The sequence below is a fragment of the Sphaeroforma arctica genome, assembly GCF_001186125.1.
Source record: "Sphaeroforma arctica JP610 unplaced genomic scaffold supercont1.414, whole genome shotgun sequence".
In the NCBI taxonomy this organism is placed as follows: Eukaryota; class Ichthyosporea; order Ichthyophonida; genus Sphaeroforma; species Sphaeroforma arctica.
In genome coordinates, this window is record NW_014040144.1 from 55755 (window position 1) to 70064 (window position 14310).

General features: G+C 38.7%; 1 protein-coding gene across 1 annotated transcript in view; it reads right to left on the reverse strand.

The window, feature by feature from the left end:
* The window catches only part of SARC_06031 (hypothetical protein), a gene marked incomplete at its 5' end in the record, with an annotated part of 20476 nt that overhangs the window by 5248 nt on the left and 918 nt on the right, over positions 1–14310 (reverse strand). The window contains 16 exons of the mRNA XM_014300087.1: positions 246–403; positions 1338–1419; positions 1785–1951; positions 2648–2763; positions 3112–3229; positions 3681–3904; positions 4648–4771; positions 5560–5774; positions 6545–6717; positions 7587–7621; positions 8192–8372; positions 9541–9660; positions 10350–10482; positions 11466–11575; positions 11908–12029; positions 13876–13972. Of these exons, the coding sequence (XP_014155562.1) occupies positions 246–403; positions 1338–1419; positions 1785–1951; positions 2648–2763; positions 3112–3229; positions 3681–3904; positions 4648–4771; positions 5560–5774; positions 6545–6717; positions 7587–7621; positions 8192–8372; positions 9541–9660; positions 10350–10482; positions 11466–11575; positions 11908–12029; positions 13876–13972 (2175 nt within the window). The remainder of the gene's footprint in view (positions 1–245; positions 404–1337; positions 1420–1784; positions 1952–2647; positions 2764–3111; positions 3230–3680; positions 3905–4647; positions 4772–5559; positions 5775–6544; positions 6718–7586; positions 7622–8191; positions 8373–9540; positions 9661–10349; positions 10483–11465; positions 11576–11907; positions 12030–13875; positions 13973–14310) is intronic.

The following is a 14310-nucleotide window of genomic DNA, read 5'->3' on the forward strand; positions in this document are numbered from 1 at the left end:
ATATATATATATATATATATATATATATATATATATATATATATATATATATATATATATACATATATATATACATACACTTACACACACACACAGGGAGATTTACACACACACGGACATACGCAAAACATACACATACACACACAGTCATTCACACACACGGCCATACGCATATACCTTCGCCAGGATAGTGAACAGGAAGAATATTTGTACATGCACACACACACATAGACATACGTATATACCTTAGCCAGGATAGTAAATAGGAAGAAAATGTGTGCGATAAGATTGACCCAACGCGTCTCACGGCTCCTCACAACATGCGTGTGATATACACCGTTCTTCTCATACTCCTCCGTATCGGCCAGTAAGCGTGGGTGGATCACTGAGTGGGGCAAAGCACCTGCAGAGATACGAGAGAGATATGCTGTCAGTGGGCAGACAGAGTATGTTCAAATGACTAACTTGCTCTCAAGGGTTAACTATTTAGATGTGCATAGCAAATACAATATGTTTTTATGAGTGTATGAATATGCAGAAGAAGTCTCTGTGTATGTATGGGCCGGTAGGCGAGGGCGGGGAAGAGTAAAGATGTTCATAAGCATGTAAGTACGTACAATTGATTTTTCTACATAGACTGGTAAGCGTGGATGAATCACGAGTGCGAGAAAACAATCTACCAAGGATATGGCAAAACAAAATTGTATACACGTTTACATAACAAGAACTGGAAAGGATCTTATTGTAAGGATTCCCAATACAACCTGTGCAACAATAGATACTCGTTAGCATATTAATATATGAAACTGCTCTCCGTATATCGGTTCTGCAGCAAGCGTGGGCAAAACATAGAGTGCGAGAAAGCGCCTGGAGGTACCAAGGGTACTTGCAGTCAATAAGCTTTTTAACTAAGAATTGACCACGTTCTGAAAATTGAAGTGAACAATACAGGACATAAAAAGTATTAATAAACGACACGGAGGTATCCCATTTTACCTACTATGGCCCTATGGTATTCTTAGTACAGAGCATACAGCCAATAGCAGTTCATGAAGCATACACCACATACTGATTAATTCAGCCAGGCAGCAAATGATATATATAGAACAACCCCGACTTAAAACCTCTACACTCAATACATTGCCGGGATAGTGTAACATTCTACCTACCATGACACCATAGCATTCCTAGCACAGAGCTTACAGCCAATAGCAATTCATGAAGTATACACTACATACTGACCAATTCAGCAAGACAGCAATGATATATATAGAACAACCCCGACATAAAACCTCTACACTCAATACATGTCAGGGATAGTATAACTTTCTACCTACCATGACACCATGGCATGCCTAGCACAGAGCTTACAGCCAACAACATGCCGGTGAGTACCATGTCCCAATGGAAAGCATCGCCCTGGTGGTGTCAAGGTATGACGATTTGACATTAGCTTAGAAAGGTATGTAGTGGCTTCGTATATACACCCGTGGGAACTTGGATTCGGATTTTTTCGTCCAATACCCGAATAGTCCGGTGAGCACTATTGCCCTGTTGAAGGTGTCTACTTGGTTATGCCGATGTGAAACGAATAGGAATAAGCAGTCAAAGACAATAGGAGCATCGTATATAAGATTACAGGAATGCATACACGTATAGAATATTGCGAAAACAGACACAGACACAGACACAGACACAGACATATATATATATATAAATATATCTCCACACATACATATACATATATACACAAATGTCCGTAGGGTAAGACAAGTAGACCATACCTTCATGAGGCGGTTCTCTGGGCTGCCAATGAGAAGGGCAGATACATTCTGTTCCAAGTACACAATCATTGTCAACGGTACAGCCGCCAAAGCAGCTAACATCACCCACTTGATCTCCAGTGTGTAGAAATCAACCCACCACGGACGACCACTGGTAGTGTCAATGGCTGCGAGAACCACACATAGTATGTGTCAGGGTAAGTGCCAGAGAACGAGTGTGATTCACATGTACAGCACATACACACACTCTCTCTCTTCTCTTTCTAGTATATACACAAAGACACATACACATACACATATATAAATATAAATATAAATATCTACATATATATAGATATAGATATAGATATATATATATATTATATATATATATATCAGCCAAATCTCAGCATCCAAGCGCGTGATTTGCGAGAGCGCAGAAATGTAACAGAAGACTATCATCTACACACACACACACACACACACACATGTACACACACATGTACACGCACTACCCTGTATACATACAGTACAGAAACACACCTATACCAGCCAACACCTCGGCAAGTGACGGGATATAGAAGAAACCTATCGTCTGCACACACACACACACACTACCCTATCTATATACATACACTACAACTAAATATACCTACTATTACATCGATAGTAGATACATAGGAAATACGCACCTATAATAGCCGACACTTTAGCATCCAGGCATGCAACATGGGGGAGCGATGTACGAGAAGCCTAATATCTGCACGCACACACACACTACCCTATACACACACAATACAGGTACACACTATACCTTATATGCATACACTACAAACAAACACACCTACTTATACATCGATTGTAGATACATAGGAGATACGCACCTATATCAGCCGACACCTCGGCGTCCAGGCGTGCAACATGGGGGAGCGCGGGGATGTACGAGAAGCCAGTCATCATCACAAACGCAAGGAGTGGGCCGAACATGTACAGGACATATCTGGAAAGAACAGACAAGATATAAGCATAATGATTACTACCAAGACTGTACTTGAGATAATGACTACTACCAAGACTGCACTTGAGATAATGATTACTACCAAGACTGTACTTGAGATAATGACTACTACCAAGACTGCACTTGAGATAATGATTACTATTAAGACTGTTCTTGAGATAATGATTACTACCAAGACTGCACTTGAGATAATGATTACTACCAAGACTGAACCTGAGATGAGACATAAAGCAAAACCCTAAAACCCTAAGCGCAAAAGTACAGATAAAGACTGTACCTGAGACATGCAAAACTCTAAACCCTAAAACGCTTTGCATGAAGATTGCGTACCTGAGCACAGGCCTGAGATAAGGGCTGCCATAGAACGAGGTGAAGTACATGGCGATCAACCACACGCCCACTACCAGAGTAAGCGACAGCAGGAAGTCTTCTGTGTGACTATTGGCGTCTGTATGTAGAGGGAAAGGATACGGCCAAGACGTGTAAGGGTGTAATGTATAGGAATCCTGGACAGCTTCAGCCACGGCAACAAGTCAGTGTATATAAGACTCTCCGATGACATGCATAGCAGCCTCCGCAATGAAGAACCCCGAGATCAAATGACAAAAGATTCCTCCGTACGTCACTGGGTAACACACACAAAGTGCGACAAACTGTACACACACATGCAGATAAAACAACACATTCAGACATTCAAACATTCAAACATTCACACACACACACATATATATATATATATATATATATACATACAGATATATACTATACATATATATATATTATACATATCTATATATTTTATACATATTCATACACACACATGTATATATATACATATACATACACACACATGTATATATATATATATATATATATATCATCATCATCAATGGACACACCTGCAGCATCCACGGTGAGCGTTGACTCCGTAACGATGTGTGTGATAGCCTTGGCTATGAAAATACACGAAATTAGCATCGCAAAGGCTTCCTCCGTGAATCTCCCGATGAACACGACAAAGTATGACATGTTTACTACACCGATGATCATGCAGTACAAACACGCCCAGATACCCACCCACGCATAGAATTCCAAGAACGGGATGTCTAGGGTCACACTCCAACTGTGATGTTTGATGTTTTTTATATTAGTTATGAAGGTGCATACACATACATATATATAAATTTATATATATATATATATATATATATATATATAATAAATAAATATATAAATACATATAAATACATATATATATAGTTCCGTCTTAGCTTTGTAGTGTGTAGTGTTGTATGAACTTGATGGTGATGTATGTATAGATAGGTGAGCTAGGAATGTATTACATTGTATTGTTTGATACTGCAATGTCCACATTTGTCCATATTCCACCCATGCATAGAACACTAGTAATGGGGTGTCCTGTTTCACAGTTTGGCTGCAATGCATGATATTGTGATTGAACAAATATTGACAAGGACTATGATGCAGAAACGAACTATATATGTATACAAAAATAGGTATGTATACATATATATATATATATACGGCAGGCAAATACGCAATACCAATACACTAATATACACATATACATAACATAAATGACATCAATAAATGTATACATGTGTGCACAAATATATAACAGTTATGAGACTGCAGAATTGATATTGAAAACACAGGTGATTCATTGCAACAACGCAAAGCACACTGTAAACACACACACACACACATATATATATATATATATATATACGCGCGTATATACATATCTATATCTGCTGATGACGCCGATATCTTTCTACGCATACTCCGGTGTGTGCACCTTGATACATATACACGACAGACTAATTCATCACCAGACACTAATACCTAAAGATGACACCTCCGAAGATGGCTATGGGACCGGAAGCACGAAGTACGAGAAGAGGTTGCCCGCCAAAGATAGAGAATATAATACCACAGATGGCCTCTGAGAGTAGAACCTCAGTCACACCTGAAGGCGTGAGGGCGGAAAGAAGTATATTTAAATTATCGGATGACAGTTTGTTTGTTGTTGGTGTTTATGTCTGTGAAAGAGGTATATTTAAATTAACGGTTGAAAGTTTGTTTGTTGTTGGTGTTTTATGTCTGTGAAAGAAGCATATTGGAATTAACGTTTAACAGTGTGATTGTTGTTGGTGTTTATGTCCGAGAAGCCTATTTAAATTTACGATTAAAAGTCTGATTGTTTTTTTTGGGTGTTTGTTTGTGAAAGAAGCCTATTTAAACTGACGCTTAACAGCGCGATTGTTGTTGGAATTAGGTCTAAGAAGGGGCTCGAAACGTACTTCGTAGACGCATGTACTACTCGCAATGGGGTGGCCGTATGGGTGAGAACAGACAGAAGTAGCTGAAGTGAAAGTTCTATTTATAGATACACGTGGATACTCTATTTTAGGTTGTAGGTAAATGTCTCTGAATTTGGCCTAATGCAGGATGCCATGCTAGCCAGAGAACGGAAGTACGTATTCCTGATTATAGGGTGCTTCACCTGTTGCCATATGTAGTGAAAATATATGGGGCTTGCCTATACATGTACATCCGTAATGTCACTGTACGACGTTATAGCAGAAGATTTGAAACAAATGAAAGGGTGAAAGTGGTATTTGGTTGGCTCACATCTCTCCATACAGGACAGAACAAATGGCACTTCACAAGTATACCTTTATATATACTAAACGGAAACATACATCTACATATCCTATGATCAGTATATATGAGTATATATATATATATACGTACCGATAGGTGCCTGGTTGGATGCCGGCTGGCAATGTGTGGGGTCGTCAATGTCGCAGATCTCTGGCGCAGTCATGCTATTCCACAGAGCACCAAAGGCAATGCACGGCACTACACATGCAAAGTACAGTGAGATGACACCCACCAGATACACACGCACCGACGCCCAGTCCACCGGGTGTATGCCATCCAGGAAGTCTGATTTGTACCACTTCCACCTGTGTGTGATTGGGTGGAGTGTTAGGGTGTATGTTTCGTCAGATAGTTTGAGTGTGACGTGTCAAATTTGAACCAATTCGATTGTGTGTGAGCATGGATATGGCAAAATAAACGCTATTCAACGTGTCTTATTTGAACTACTTCCAACTATGCATGATAGGGCGTCGCGGCGTATATATTTGAGTATTACGAGTCTGATCTAAATTACTTCAAAAGCGTGTGTGCACTACTATGTTGAGGAAACCGCCAATCAAGCCGTATAATTGCATGGGGTCGTATGTGTGTACACACAGTTTTTATCATTAAATATATATATATATATATAAAGATACTATTGATTTATATATGACACGGGAGTGGTCCAGCGTGGGCAATGACCACAAATAAAGCGAAGTACTGTCATTGCACAAAAGATATATAAGGACACGCTCACAGACGCCCGGACTACGAGATATATGACATCCAGGAAGTCTAATTTGTACCAATTCCACACGTGTGGTCGTGGCGATGTGTTAAAATATATTTTTACGACGTGTCTGATATTGTCTGATTGTGTTTGTATTGATTCCACCTGATTTATACATGTGGGAGTATTAGGATAAACTAAGTATAAAACGTCTAATTTGTACATTTCCGACCTGCGTGTTAGCTACATAGCATTGAAACACACATCCCACATCCCAAATCCCATATATATATATATATATATATATATAAATGTGTGTGTGTGTGTGCGTGTGTGTGTATTAATATATAGGTATAAATATACCTTCGCTTGAGATCGCCCGTAATACCCCCGAGTATGCGTCCACCCCCTCTAAGCCCTCTGAACATATCACTTTCCTCCTCATCAGCAGTGTTCTCTTCCACATGACTCGCAATCTGTTCCCGTGTCGACACTTCAGACCGCACGAATTTGAGCGCTGCGAATTGCAGAAGTTCCTGCAAGCGTGTACCAATGCACACGGGTATGCTGACCTACACACGTGCCTAAGCGTCTTTCTGATAGTATGTATGTATACAATTGCCTGTGCATGTCGACTAAATTGCGTTCACCAACACTAACCCAGTTTCCAAATGCGAGAGTATAAATAGAACACATACATATGGTCTAGGCAAAGACACTGGTTCAGAGAGTGTACAGACCTTCAGATATACGCTCCTGATGGGCTATACATCGTTTCCATTGGAGACGATAGGGCATATACAGACGCTCTAAGCGAATTACTCTCCTATAAACATACACCATATTGGACGTACGTCATGCCCCTTAGTACGAACTTAATAAAATACAAACCAAAACTCTAAGGAAGCACGTGGCAAAGTACTATCGAAGTGTCGAAATGAATGTCACTGTCAAAACATAGCGCATCCTCCACCTACAAACATACACCATAGTTAACATGCGTCATTCCACTTAATACCAACCCAATAAACTACCAAACAAAACTCTTAAGGGAGCATATGGCAAAGTACTATCGAAGTGTCGAGATGAATGTCACTGTCAAAACATAGCGCATCCTCCACCTACAAACATACACCATAGTTAACATGCGTCATTCCACTTAATACCAACCCAATAAAATACCAAACAAAACTCTTAAGGAAGCACATGGCAAAGTACTATCGAAGTGTCGAGATGAATGTCACTGTCAAAACATAGCACATCCTCCACCTACAAACATACACCATAGTTAACATGCGTCATTCCACTTAATACCAACCCAATAAAATACCAAACAAAACTCTTAAGGGAGCACATGGCAAAGTACTATCGAAGTGTCGAGGTGAATATCACTGTCAAAACATACCGATCTGTCGGCCTTGGTTGCCTCCGTCATGAAGTCTAAGGGGAATATGCAAGGACAAACCCAGTATTAGAAACTGTAATCATATACTATATAAACTTTTATCCTCTCAAGAGGGACATACAGAATCAGGTACACACGGTGATACAAATACACCTATTCTACCTACCAACAATCACTAAGCATGATCACTAGGCATGTGTACCACGACGAAACACAGCAGTCCGAGACAGTACTAATATTGGCGTGCATAGGGACACTTGGATACCTACGTACCCGAGGCATATATACTGAAAGCAAAGGTCGATCATCATCAACCTGGACGTGGTTTGTAGTCAATTATGCTATAAACAGGGCTGATGCTAGGTACATATCTTAGGCTCGTTGGTGAGTGTGGCACGACTTTCGGCCCTATGATTTTTTTTCTTTTCGGTTTGGTATCGGCCCGATTCGAGTACCAAAGCACACCAAAACGTTAACCTCACACTCACACCTTAGACCGTAGATGTAGGCTGCACTGACAACATGCACTACAGACACGCCACCCTAACCATCCCTTATACATGTACTACTGACGAATCGCACAGATATCAATTGATGCTACCTACCATGATCGGCAAAAAGTGTTGCAAAGGTGTGCCCCGTTTCTTGGACATTTTTGGTCCTTTTTGATCCGGGAGGTGCAAGTATAAGGCCCACAAACTTGGTTTTCGACCCATCCCACGAACCCAGATTAAGGGGTGTACGCAATCGGGCAATGACGACGTGTCGTGTCTTCATCTCACTCACCTATACCGTGTGATTTGTGCGTTGAGTTGAGTTGGGTTGCGGGTTGGTTCAGATCATTAAGCCGGAGATAGGTGGGTACATAGGTGGGTATATGCGAAGGTATAGAGTCGTGAAGGTAAAAAAACCGCACTGAAATATACCGTATAGCTTGCGAGTTGAGTTGATTGGGTTGGGTTAGTTCAGATCATTGAGCCGGAGATAGGTGGGTACATAGGTAGGTATATGTGTAGGTATAGAGTCGTGAAGGTTCAAAACACACTCAAATATACCGTGTGGTTTGCGAGAAGGTAGGTACATTTGTCACACATCATGCATGTAGCTACAAATGTAGTCTAGATGATAGGAATATTTAAGCGATACCGAGGTAGGTATGATAGTTCGGCATGTATTTAGTAGATACATAAATAGTTTTAGTATGGGTTTGCAGGCGACCAGTGTCTATTTAGCATTTATATGCAGACGATATAAAATAGGCAGATCAGTTGGTGGGCCAGGAAAGTACAGATTACACATATACCTAAATAGAATATATAGGTTTTACATGAATAGAATAGATAAATTGTACACAAATAGAATAGATGGATTATATCTAAATAGAATATATAGATTTTTATATAAATAGAGCATATAGGTCATATATATACATAATGTTTAGATCATACATGAGAAAAAACACATAGATATTACATAAAAGAATAGATGAATTGTATACAAATAGAATATATATTTATATATTAATAGAATATTTAGATCAAACAGAAAGAAAATATATAGAATATACATGAATGGTTATGTAGATTCATAAAAAGGTAGGTACACTTCTTGTCCATGTGAAAACACTTTAGAGAATACGTGATGATTTTGATACACCTAACACTACGGCGCTACTGACCATGGGCCAAATTTTATTTGGATCGTGTACACCAGATAAACACAAACTATACTTGCATCTTTCACAGTATACATGTATATATATATTTAAATATATATATATGTATATATATATATATATATATATATATATATATATATATATATATATATATAGTTATATATATATATAGGTATATATATACATACATATATATACTATAATATATATATATATATATATATATATATACAATTGTATACACACTCAGGCTTTCTATACGATACCAATGCATACCTCTGCAAGTGCCAGGATGAACCCAGTGCCTTGGATACTGCGACGCCACTGCTGCAACGGGCCGTGCTCGTTTTGTACCTCCGACAACAACGTCTCCATTATCTCTGGAATCATATCTTCCTGCGATCAAGTACACACACGGGCACACGGATTTCGTAGGTAAGTAGCCATGTATGTGTTTATGCGACAGAGTGCGTGCATTGTATAAGCGCATACGTGCGTGTGTAGTGTGTATGTAATCATATTCTCCTACAAGACACACATTTCGTAGGTGAGTAATCGTGTATGTGTTCACACGCACGGATCAGTGTGACGAGTATGTGCGTGCGTGAGTAACCAAAGTGGAATACATTATACAGAAAACAAATCCCGAATTAGAAGTTCTTAGCCAATCAATCCCTTTATATATAACGATATAGAAATGTATGATATAATGTGGTCGTTCCGAACCTCCGACACCAACAACACCTATACGTTTGAAATAGATTCGCCTTGAGGAAAAGCATATACACCTTCACATGAAATCTGATAGCAACTAACAGCTTACGTGTAAACGCATATTGCTACCCTGCATATGTTTGTTCTGAGTTCAGAAGTATAAGGTGTTAATAAATGTGTATGAGTGGTCAATAGGTAAATATGTCCTTCTTGTAATGAGGCCTACAGGATCTCCGGAATCATATCTCTTTGTAACCTAAATCCAAAAAAATAGTCCATAAGCTTGGAAGGTATGAGTATATATATATATATGTTTATGCACATACACTCTCCCTGTGCGCACACATACGTATAAATGTAAAGTCACATACTTCCAGTTCATCCCTTTCGACTACAGTGCGAAGCAGATGCTCTGTGATGCCCTCGGCTGTCTGTGATGTTATGTCGAGCATCACCACTGTGGTATCGGCCACGGTTGCAAACATGATCAGGTCTTTATGTGCTCTGTAAAGCACAATGGAATAAGAACTTTGTCAGGACAAACATCAGGACATAATTTAAAAAATTATTAGGAATTGTATCAGGAAATATATCAACAACAAAAATATCAGAAAATATATCAGGAAATATATCAGATAATGGTTAGAAACTCGGGTGATAATGAGCTATACTAAGAACAAATTTGGTACATGCGCAGATGGAATGATAAGATATCAGGCGACTCATAGCATATGTTCGTCACAATATTGGCAAACGCACCAAAGAATTTATAAGAAGCAAGTAGGCAATTCACGAAACACAGTTTTGCTTGGAATTACATACCTAATTCGATATACAATCCGACTCATTGGATGGGCTATGTTTACTTATATTTGAAAACAAAACACAGCTCTGCGACGATAAAACACTTCCACTACGGATACCGGTCAAATAGGAACCGAACTTTGCGCTCGATCTGGTCTAATAAAATAGAACACCAAAGATGCAACCCACCCAACAAACTCATGGCAGGGGTCGATACTTTGCCTGCTACTGCAGACAAGAGACCAGCATGTAGTACGTGTGCACCAATGCCTACCACTGCATCACCTGTAGTGCACTACTGCTGTTCGTTCACATCGATACGATTGCGTACTAAGTACCTAACATGCCACATGATATCAAGTGTATACGTAGTCAAATATCGACTACATACATATACATATACATTTATAATATATATATATGTATGTGTGTGTGTGTGTGTATGTAAATGTATATATATATATATATATATACGTATGTATGTATGTATGTATGGATATATGGATATATATATATAAATTATATATTTCTCTCTTTATATATTCAAACATACATACATACATACATACATTCATACATGCGTGTATGAATGCGTATAGATATTACATATAATTATATATATATACATACATATATATATATATATGAACACGTACGTTAGCATAGACGTACGTATACACTACCTGAGTTCCTCAGCCACATCCTTAGGCAGCAGTGGTGCGGCAGTGATCTGAGTCATTTGCACATTGCCCTTCTTGATCTTTTTGACGATTTCGGGTACAGTCGGTGTGTCCTGTTTACACCAATATCAATTTAATCAGCATCTTTGTTTACAATCTATACATACTTACATATATATATATATGTATATAAAAGAATACACAATATATATATATGGAATAGACCTTTCCACTGAACTCCACTTGATGCAGATCATCTACCCTCTGAGGCATGTTCGTCGCCATTTGTACACCAATCATGATTGGCATCGCAAATCACATTCCAACTACAATCTGGTACACCACGACTTATTTTGACACCTTCAACTGACTTGCTTGGACGCCATTTGGTAAATACTACCTACAACCATACAAATGTTAGAAATCGTGTGCGCGTTGTTCCTACCTGCAATGCCCTGATTTTCTCTCCAAGATCCTGCAGATCATATTTGTTTATAGTCCGTTGGAAGGCGTCGTCAACACCCGAATCTGTGGCTGAGGTGGCCTGTCCAGCGGATAGGGGCACCTCTGTGAGGATGTGAGTACGTATTGGCAAGGATATGTGAGATCATGAGTACGTATTGGCAAGAATATGTGAGATCATGAGTACGTATTGGCAAGAATATGTGAGATCATGAGTACTTATTGGTAAGTATATGTGAGAGCATGGGTACGCATTGGAAAGAATATGTGAGATTATTAGTACGTATTGGTTTGTATATGTGAGAGCATAAATACGTAGTGGTAAGTGTATGTGAGCGCATGAGCACGTATTGGTGAGTATATGTGCGAGCATGAGTACGCATTGGTAAGAATATGTACAAGCACGAGTACGTATTGGTGATTATATGTGAAGTACATAATGAGTACGTGTTGGTACGTACTTAAGTGAGTAGAAGTACGTTTTGACGTGCATATATGCAATTTTGGATTTATTCTAGTGAGTATTTGTCAATGGTCCGTTGGAAGACGTTTTTTTCTTTTCGCGTCAGTGGTGGAGAAACCCTGCCCAGCGAATACGAATAGCTCTGTGAGTGCATGAGTGGGTGTTGGTGGCTATGATTGAGAGTGAGTACGTATTGGTAGTTATGTGAGTTTGTGAGCGCGTTTCGGTGAGTATATGCAAGAGTATGTCAGCGTTTTGATAAGCATCAGGGTAAACATACGTATCTATATATATATATACGTATATGCCAATCTGGGTTGAACCTGTACTAATTCCCAGGTACGAGATAGCCGCTCCTCCGCATGTGTGTGTTGCGCGAGAGCTTGTGATTGGCGCGAGCCGCTCTTACCAAACCTAAATCTACCGGTAGCTACTTTATAGCGAAAGGTATAGACCTTATTGTAAACTTACAAGAGAAATTCTAGCATGACAATTCTTATATATAAAATACATCAAAACTATACTTCTGTCGAGAATTCACATCTAGTCTCATTACGCGTCCAGCCATCTTGCGTCATTCTAATCTTCAAGCAATCATATCATATACATAAGATAGTCTTTACGATTATATACTTGCCATGAAACCTAACGCATGCACACTCATATAAAAGGATACACAATCAACATCAGAATCAGATTTGCATGCATACATGTATGGTTATGTACAGACAACTCGCCAGACAAAGAAAGGCTCCTTTATCATAACCATGTGACCATTTCTTAAGGATCGTTAGCTATGCATCATTTATTGACACCATATACATGGGGGAATCTTTCCAGACAGGTCCTGACAATGACACATATCCATCCGCACTTGTGTATACGTGTATACAACCAAATGCATATATACGCGTATGTATACGTATAGAGCCCCCACAATGAAGCTTCCGCCATCATAACCATATGGCCGTCATCTATAATGTTTGACGAAAGTATGTTTCATATTGTATTTATGGAGGAGACTTCCAACACTTACTGCAAATGAATCATATCGTATTGGCACCTATCTATATGCAAGTGACTTTACATATGAGCGTATTTATCTATGCACATGTAAACGTAAGAACCACTCACTAGATAATGAAATCTCCATCATCATAATCACACGTTTACTTCTTGAGGCATTCTAATTGCGTATCATTCCCACAATATCCATAGAGAAACGTTTTCAGGCACGCACTTACAATCACTCTTATATATGTATGTACATTCAGAATTATATCTACGCTTATCGATACGTATAGGAACACCACCAGACAATGTAGTGTCCGCCATCATAATCACGTGGTCATTCTTGAGCCATTCTAGTTGTATCATTCCCACAATATATATAGAGAAACGTTTCAGACAAGTACTGACAATCACTCGTATATACGTATGTACATGCAGAAGTGTATCTACGCTTATGTATACGTATAGTAACCCTACCAGTCGATGAAGTCTCCACCATCATAATCACATGGTCGTCGTCCGCAGCATCCTTGTCAAGTGCGGCTGTAGAGCTGCCCTCGACATTAACAAATTTCTGCGGTTTTTTCACATAAAGAATGTCTTTTGGTTAAAAAAAAGGTTATATACAGAACACCTGAGCTGTCGGTTAAACCAATGCCAAGTAGGTAAAACAGTTGAATCACATATGACCAGAAACACGAGAGCGACGTAATGCTTAAAGCGAGTGTATTTACACAAACCCAAGATGTGTAAGCGTATATATATATATAAATATATTTATATATATATATATATATATATATATATATATATATATATATATATATATATATATATTATATATATATATATATATATATATATATATATATATATATAATAATATATATATATATATATATATATATATAT